General features: G+C 41.6%; 1 protein-coding gene across 1 annotated transcript in view; it reads right to left on the reverse strand.

Annotated features, from left to right (window-relative positions):
* Positions 1-818: 818 nt before the first annotated feature.
* The window catches only part of SEC22C (SEC22 homolog C, vesicle trafficking protein), a 14,925-nt gene continuing 6,364 nt past the window's right edge, over positions 819-9,379 (reverse strand). The window contains exons 3-5 of the mRNA XM_027660636.1: positions 6,347-6,465; positions 5,682-5,747; positions 819-4,425 (exon numbers count right to left, since the gene is read on the reverse strand). Of these exons, the coding sequence (XP_027516437.1) occupies positions 4,225-4,425; positions 5,682-5,747; positions 6,347-6,465 (386 nt within the window). The 3' untranslated portion in view covers positions 819-4,224. The remainder of the gene's footprint in view (positions 4,426-5,681; positions 5,748-6,346; positions 6,466-9,379) is intronic.

The raw sequence follows: 9,379 nt of genomic DNA on the forward strand, positions 1-9,379 counted from the left end.
CCAGGAATGGAGCAGCCACAGCTTCTCTGGGCAACCTGTGCCAGGGCCTCTCCACCCTCACAGGGAAGAATTTCTTCTGACATCTGATCTAAACCCCCTCTCTTTCACTCTGAAGGTGTCATTCCTGTGCTGAACCAGGGAGCAGAAAAATGGGACAAACCCACTAATTCCACGAGCCTGATTTCTTCCAGCTCTTTGATTTTTACCTTATTCTGATTATTCTGGTTCCTGATCCAGCAGGGTCCTCTGAGTCCTGTCCCACAAAGCACCCTTCCCAAAGCACACCTGGACCCACAACATTCCAGTGGAAAGCTGAATTTTCTGTCACATCAAGCCATTCATTGCTGTAAAGCTGATGGATTGGTGTCTTCAGGGCTGAAAATGGCCAAAAAAAAGCCCACAAGTTCTGAGCAGGGACTGACTGACCTATTTCCACTCAGAGAACCAGGCTAAAATTCCAACAGCAAACTGCCACATCCCAATTACTCACTTCCAGGAAGCTGGAAAAGGACCTATGGGACTGTGTTACATCTTATTTCACACACTTCAACACTTCAAAATACAAGTTTTGCAGGAAAAGCCCCTGTAACAGTCTCTGAAATTAAAGAGCAAGATTGTTAAAGCTATAAAAATATTATATCACAGCCTGCTACAATCTCTTGCTTGGATAACAAAGTTTCTATACCCATATTTATAAATGTATTTATGTAGTTCAACTGATGCCAAACAGAACAGTAAAGGTGTCTCCAAAAAGGAAATGCTGATCAACTTGGTTTTGATATAATCAGTTAATTCAAAACTCTAAACGAAGACAACCATTAGAAAAAAAGCCATTTATTAGATATATGTACATATATACATGCAAAATGATTTTATACACATTTACACAGGTTCAATTATTAATACAGTGCAAAAATGTCTAAAAAGGTACCAGCCCACCTTCTACAAACTCAACAGGTTTTTGGGAGAAAGAGAAGAAAAAAAAAAAAACCCACAGGAAATTATCAGCTTCATAAAGTGACTAAGCACTGAAAATCTGGAAATTATTGGAGTTTATTCTTTGCCAATTTTCTTGTGCTGAGCTGCTGGGTGAGGAAAAGAGTTTCCAGCAGACTTATCTTGCAAACTGACAGAATTAAGAAGATGCAATTCAAACTACATTAAACAGTTTAAAGTGGAACAAAAAGGGATGGATTCCTCCCCGGGGATTTGATTCAACACAGGAATAATCCCACGTTGTGAGTCAGATCTCATGTACTCAAACTGCAAGTCATTCTTCTTTATTAAATCTTAAAGCACTGAGATCCATGTAAACTATTCTATTCCTCTTGCTGCTCCACCAGGAGATGTTTAACTGTATAAATACCACGTGGATGTGGGAGCCACTCTAAATACCAACATTAAAAATAGGGCCAACTAGGAGAGCTCTGCCTCATCCTGGAATCCCAATCCAAAGCTACAAAGTGCACAGTGTTGGTGCACACAGACTAACCCATGGAGATTCCTTAATATGCTTTACACATATTACAGGAGGGGGGAAAAAAAAAAGGTTGCAAAGGGATTAAGACTAACAGCAAAGTAGAGCTTTGGTCACTGGGTAGGAAAGATCTAAAGATTATAAAGACCCACTCACATCCTCCAATTAATCCACAAAGCAAAAAAATATCAATTTAGGTAAAGGTAGAACTGAACCAACGGGTTTGGTTTGATTTTACTGAAACGTTTTAAGGAAAAAAAAATTAAATGAAAGCTGAATTTAACCTTTATCCACTTTATGTTAATCACATAAATTACCCAGACACCTTGTTGTACCACTGCTGCAGAGCTGTGGGTCACATCACCTGGCACAGGGTTTTTTTTTTATGAAAGAGTAAACAGCTGGAAGCTTGGGAATCATTGGGAATGTTACAGCTTCTCCCAGTCAGCTTAGTCCAAGGATGAGGAATGCCCCAGCTGTAAATGCTCTGTGTGCCTTAAGCTGGAGCAGCCTGGCTTTAGCCAAGGAACAGGAAAGCTCTTTTGGATCATTTAGCCAGATTTAGGCTAAAAAGGCAGGAGCAGGGAGTTGGGCCATGTCACTTAAGTCCTTTTCCCAAAGTTTTGTCTGTCTGAAGTATAAAATCCTCCATCCTTTTCCCCACAGGATGATTCCCCATGATAACCCAGTGGATTGACACCCAGTTTATGCTCCTAGAAAATACAATCAGATCCAGTATCCTTTTAAGTGTTACATTTCCAGTATCAGATTTTTGGGGTGTTATTTTTTTCAGCTTTTCTTTTTTTTTTTTTTAAATTTGTAATCCAAACTCGTGGCTTAGTTCCCACAAAGAACCTTCCCAAGGAAAACTGGGACTGAGCAGCATGAAAAATTATAGCAGTATATAAATTATAACTCCTCACATCTGTGGGGTCACCTGGGTGTCTTCAGGACAGTGGTTTGAGTTCTGGCTTCACTTTTCCACTCAAAGAGAACTGACAAAATAATAACAGACAAAAAACTTTAATCCACTCCCTTATAACACAAGGGAATTCCCTCATGGCACACAGCTCCAGCTGTATTCCTACCAGACTATTCCTAACATTTCGAGGCTTTTATGATGTTAGTGTTACAGTTAAGTGCAATGAAAAAGAAATATCTACATTTTCCTACTGGGAAAAGCTCTGGAATTAAGTCCCTTGATGTCCTAGAAACTGGTCAGGCTGTAATGGGCCTGCTCTTGTTGCAATCAGCTGCATCCAGAAGTGCTTCCAAAGTACAGCACCACAAATTTCTGGTCTGATCCTCCACTGATACTCATGTTTGCATCCTGAGATTTCAGGAAAAGTCACTGAGACACAAGAAAGTAAATTTTTTTAAGTGTCTCTGCAAAAAAACCACAACTTGGCTGCATGTTCATTAATCTCTTTGCAACCAGAGGTAGAGATTATGTGTGAGGAAAAGAAATCTTTGGTGAACGAAACGGGGCGACCAGAAAGAAAGAAAAAAAAAAAAAAAAAAAAAATTCTCAAGAACAAAAATAAAAGGAAATTTTAGGACCATAATCCCACAATAACACACCTACAGTTCTCTACATCTCGATTTGAATCCCCACGACCCTGCTGCATCAAAATGCTGTGCATTTTTTTTTAACAGACAGCCCTAAATTATTCATCTATGCTCTAAAATGCCCTGCTGCACCTGGATATGTGACATCCCAGCACAGCCAGTGCAGCAGAGGTGAAGAATTCCAGCTCTGCAGTCCTATATATTCCAAAGTGCACACTCAGGAATTCATCAGAGTGTAAGAACTCTACACCATTAACTGAAGGTGTTCTACAGAATGAAGAGAACCTGCTCTTGCTTCCCACTCCTGGAAATGGGTTTTTACCCACCAGCCACACATAATTTCTTTTAAAAAGGTGAAGGAGTCAGTGGCCTGGCACAAGCAGGCTTGGAAGATTTATTATCCATACAGACCAAGCAAACATGGAATTGCCCTTGTACTAAAAGTGACCTTAACCAAGGAAACAAAGGCCACTTGAGCTGAGAGATCACTCACTTGGTTTATTTTATGCTGCCCAAGCACTGCTGCAATTAACCACTGAGCACACACTTAACTACAATGTGCAGTTTAGCCAGGAGATATTTATAGCCTTTATGGTTTTTTAAAAGAGCCACAGCCTTTTCCTGCCCTTCAAAACCCAGACAAATCACCTTGAAACTCCCCCTGACCATTCTTCCCACTGACTGTGAACTCACCTAACTGCAGCAAACAACTCCTTTACTAACATTTACCAGGAATCTCAACCCTCCACAGAGACAAAAACGTTGCCCATCACTTCGATCTTCATTTTGCCACACAGTTTTGGCATTTTCAGCAGCAGGGCAAGACACTGACCTGCCAAACTGTCACAAAGCCAGAAAGACAAATGGCAAAATGCTGTGTGGATGGTGTAAGTCAAGGTGTAAAAGCCTGTGGATGGTTAAGAACTTCCATCTGTTGATGCCACCTGGCAAGATGTCCCGTGCACCGTCACCACATCAAACCCAGCTACGCTCCTCACTCGCTGGGTGTTGGACATGATTCCAGCATCCCACTTATTTCAAGTTGCTTGGAACTACCCTCCTTTCAACAGCCACTGTGACAAGTCTCTAAAAATACCCCGGGCTATTTTTGGCCAGGTGAATACAAAAAGAAAAACCAACCAGTCGTAAAAACAGAGTAGCAAACCCCAAGTGCTTTTTCATACACCACAGTCAGGCTGTTTCTCCAGGAGTTGCCTTGTCAGGATCTGGTAGGAGGAAAGGGATGCCACTCCCATGTGGAAGGCGATTTGCCAGAGGTTCCTTAATCCATAGAGGTGGATGTTGCAGAAACAGACACAGAAAAGGAGCACAAATGTCTTCACCTTCCTCCCAGAGCTGTAGAAGAGGTACAAGTAACACTGCAAAAGGAGCAGAGAGGCAGTGTCAGGGTTGAACTACATAAACCCTGGGATACAGCAGGAATTGCTGCCTGGGACAGGTGGAACCCACTTGCTGAGAACGTGTGAAGAGCAACAACCCTTTTAGGAGCAAACTAAAAGCTCCAAGTGCTGACAGAAGAGTCCCTTTTTTTAACTCAGGCAGGAGCAGCTCAGCCTTTCTCACTTCAGGTCACAGTTTCCAACTGTGCTGGTGCCACAGGCAGAGATCACTGCAATTTATGCACAGGCATTTTGGGAAGATGCCTGCTGCAAATCAAAAGGATGAGAGGCAACATTCCTTTATGGAGCTTCCCTGGCTCCAGGTACTGACTGGGAAAAAAAGCAGGACAGAGCCTTTCTCTGTGAAAAGCCACTTGCATCAAGAATTTAGATCTGAACTAATATATTCACCTTAAAGATCTGCCCTGAGCAGAGGTGTGAGAAGGTTGAAAGACACTGAATAATACAATAAATAACCCCTCTGCAGGTTTTAAACACCATAAATAAATAGAAACCTGCAGCGAGTGGTCCACAAACCATCATTCAAATGCAACAGCACAAGGGAATGAACACATTGCAGGCATTATGTTATTCCCAGTAACCCAAATGCTGCAGCTTCCTGTGATGACAGGCTAAAAATTGAAGATTTTCCAACAACATATTGCCCTTAAGTTAAAGGTTGTGCAGCAGTGTTTGCACAATTTAAGGAATTTTTCAAGAAAAACCCATTTGGAGCACGTTGTATTTTTGCTCAAACACTTCTGCACAAGAAAATCAGCAAAAATAACCCCTTAGGGAAAAGAAAAGTCTGAGGAAGTCAAGCACTGCATTTGCCACCAGAATTAATTGTAATTTTCAATGTAAATTAAAACATTTTCAATAAGTTGCTAAGATTTGCTTAGTCCTTCAAGGTGGTCATGCTACAAAAGCCCATCACTAAGTCTGGCACTGACAGAAAGACATTCATCCCTTTGGGAAAGAATCATGTTTGGGAGAGCATTTATTTATCCCACTCAACTGCAATTTGCCAAGGGTCAAATTGTGCCTTTAACTGTATTTATGCCATTTTAGCTGTAATTTTGTGCCATAAATTGGTGCCATATTAAACTGTATTTCCAGTGATTCCACTGGAATTACTCAGGTAGGATATTAAAAACCTCTGCTTAGCCAAAAATCACTCTGTCTTATTAGAATATCAAAATAATCAGAAAGAATCTTATTTACAGTGAACATACCTGAAAAACACAGGCTAGAAAAGGTACAAAAAAAGCTATCACATTCCCAATTCCTTCATGGTCCTCCTGTTGGGATTAAAAGAAGTGACAAACAACTACGTCAGGCACAGTTTTTAGCAAGTGCTGCTTGATATTTGAGAACACTATAAAAATAGTCAAGTACCTCTCATCTTAGTTTATGCTGATTGACTGTAACAGTGTTAAACACCAAGATCAATATCATTGAACAAGACACCAAGAACTGAGGCTTATGTGACAGTTCCTGCTAAATAAAACTGTGTCAGCACACAACCAGGACACTTTTGCTTTTAAAATGTTGTTTGCACTTTCATGTTGGTTTAAAAAAAAATAAAAAAATTACAGAGAAGGATCTAAAATTAAAGTATAAGAACAGAGAGGGGAAAAAAAAATATCCAGCCAGGCTGGCAAGAGTAAAATATTTCTACAAATTTTAACCAGAATAAAAGGCAAAATGTTGTGATATGCAACAAAATACAGCAGGTCCAGCGGGTCAGTAACAAGTTGCACATTCCCTGGAGAAACAAAACACTTCTTGTGGGAAGGTTTGTGCTCTGCTAAGGAGTAGAACAGCCACCCTCAACATGGTTCCCCGAGGAATTGTCTCCCTTTGGCTCATTCCCAGGATTCAGTGCCATCAGAGGTACCTGAAATGAATATTCTGCCAGGTGAACTCCTCGGATGAGGTTCAGAGCTCCACACATGATGTTCAGGACAAGGGACAGGATCCCCAGGGGGGTCACAGGCTGCATTCTGTAAGTAGGGACTGAAAAAAAAAAAAAAAAAGAAAACCAGACATCAGTGAAAATTTGCACTATTGCTCTGAATCTTTTAACAGAAAACAATCCAAATCTGCTTTTGTGGGTTCTAAACATTTCCAAAACCTTTCGTGCTCACACCAGAGGAAACTAAATATGAACAGAAAAACCATTTTTTGCTGTTGCATTACACTGTTCTGTTCTTCAGACACCTAGAAATCAGCAAGAGCTCTGGAGTATTTTTTAAACAGATCAAGAACAGAATTTTTCTTGACCCATTTGGCATCAGTGTCTTGCATTATGGTGCACAGAGATATTTTTCAAGTGTTTATTACAGCAGATTAGCATGTTCAGCACTCCTCACAGGTCAGCAGAAAAGCCTTTCAGCAGCCAAAGGTCTGGGAAAGGGCTTGGATTCCTGACACCCATAACAGCAAGACAGCAATTCATCTGTTCCTTAACCAGTAATTATGTATTTATTTCTGAGGGCTCAGGCTGCCCACATTTCCCAGGTAGGGAATTATCTGCCTCCTTCCTTTCTCACCTTCTCCACTACTGCTTAACACCCACACTCCCTAACACCATTCCTTCAGGATAATCTCATTGATAAAACACCTAATTAAGGTCAAAGCAATTATTATAAGTGTGTGTTTAACTCGGGAATCTGCTGCCTCTAATCCAGGGCTGTCCCAAAGCCCACCTACGGTTTTCCCTCGCTTGCCCAACAACAGATTCCACACCTGGATACTCCCCCACATTTCATCCCTGCCTTTGGGTCACCACAAGTAGGACACTGCCAGCTTAATAAAAAAAAAATGGGAGTTTGCAGCTCAGATACCAAATTCAAATCCTCTCCCGCACCACAAGACCCAGGAGGGAATGAATGAGCCCTCAAGAAACCTCCCCAGCTCTCAGGATCTTCTGCCTCCTGTCCAGGTGTATCCAGACCCTGGTTATTAGAAACAAACTCTGGTTTCATTTTAGTGTCCTCTCCTTCAAGAGATTTTGAGAGAGGGATGTAAAAAACATTTGGTGCCAAATTAATGGAGGGATGTAAAGCATCTTTCCTAAGGGTCTCTGTAATTAATTTGTCTGGCACACACTCACACATCCACAATTTCAGCTCCAAAGCAGCTGCAGTAATTCCATTTGATATGTGTCACTTTATGGAGCATTACTGTATTTTATAGTCAGAGTGGTGTAACTCTGCCATCAAAGGCAATTTGGTGGGTTTTTTTTCAGACAGTGACATTTAAGGCCCAAACAGTGCCCTGACCAGAAGCTGTGGCAGCATCTTTGTTCACTCACTGAGCCCAGAATTCAGTTTCCTGCTATTTTTGATCAATTAAATCATGTTACAGCTCTCTCTCTCACACAGAAATTTCCAAGTAAAGACTCTTTCTTTTCCTCAGATTCTAAGATTTACTTCAGAGGCACAAAATGTCTCTCAAACAAATTAGAATTGTCAAGCACAGCTGTCATTCATTGAACAGGATCCTGCAAACTACACATGTCAGGAGTTCCCAGTCCTCAGGGAAGAACAATGCAGGTCTCCATATATTCCTTCTGCAGCACGGAATATTAGGTAAAAGTTACAGTTTCCTTAGTCCAGGAGGATAAAAAGAATTGCTGTCACAGATGCAGGGGAGATTAAAATATCCAGGGTTCAGACTTTGGATTCTGTGAGAACTGATCTTGAAATTGGGGAGCTTTATTTCTGCCATTAAATTCTGAGGTTTAATTCACAAACTGAAACTGCACAGAAAAGGGAGATTGGTCCTGCTAAGGGAAAAATTATCACACTTCCCTGTGTGCATTCAATCATAATTTAAAGAGAAATTCATATTAGAATGGCTTATTAAATTAAATAAGGGAACAGGAGAGTACAAGCACTTAGTCCAAGACAGCACAGTTTTGCACGAGAACAGATAAATTTTAACTGGGTTTCAAACTGATTTGACTCTTCCAGTGCAGAAGTTGTGCATTTCAGAGCACCAGATCCACACAGAAATGCTTGGGAACTGTGGGTTATGGAGCACCCAGGCAAAATGCACCTGCAGGTTTGAACATGCACAGAGCAGCTCTGTGAAAACACCCTCACACAAGGAAGAAATTGAAACCTCTGCCCATAAAAGATTTTGTGAGCAGAGGCCTCTGCCCATTGAACACCAACACTCTTTTTGTGCTGCCTCCTTGAGGCACAGCACAAGGGGCTGGCAGTGAGTCACTCACTCAAAGCTCTGGATAAGGAGCATCAGGAGTGAGAAATGAAATCAGACTCATTTAGAATGAAATACAAGCACACAAAAGACAAGAGATGTGAGACAGCTTCAAAAAACACCTTAAAAAGGACTCTGAAAGACTCCCTGTGTGCCTACAAAACATTAGGAACATTCATCAAGAGGAGCTGCATAATTTCCCAGCATGTTTACTGGTCAAATTGCACAAGTTGTTCTGCTTCCCAGAGCCAGTTCTGATGAGAAAACTCTTCCCTCTTCACAGAAAGCTGCTCAGACTTCACATTTCTGCTGTACCTGTGTCCTCCAGGGCACCATCAGCTGTGCCCACCCCATGGCACAAGGTGAGGCCCTGCAGCAGCAGCTGGGCTTGGGTAGGTGTGGATCAGTGTAAGGGCTTTTCTAGGAGTTGGGCTGGGTTTAGTGAACACAGCAAGGAACCAACAGAAGAATGGAAATAAAAGAGAAGAAAAAGCTCTTGTTCCCATAAACACAAACAAGGACAAAACTGCCCTGACTTTTCCATCCCTTTTCACACTAAACTGGAGAGCCAGGGGATGAGCTGACATGGCTCCAAAGAATCCAGGAGCCAGTAACAGCCATGTGAGGAGAGGGATGTTCTCTGATCATCCATGGACTGATCCATCTGCACTAGGGAATCCATGGATTGATCCATCTGCACTAG

The sequence above is a fragment of the Corapipo altera genome, unplaced genomic scaffold, assembly GCF_003945725.1.
Source record: "Corapipo altera isolate COAL_440 unplaced genomic scaffold, ASM394572v1 126, whole genome shotgun sequence".
Lineage (NCBI taxonomy): Eukaryota > Metazoa > Chordata > Aves > Passeriformes > Pipridae > Corapipo > Corapipo altera.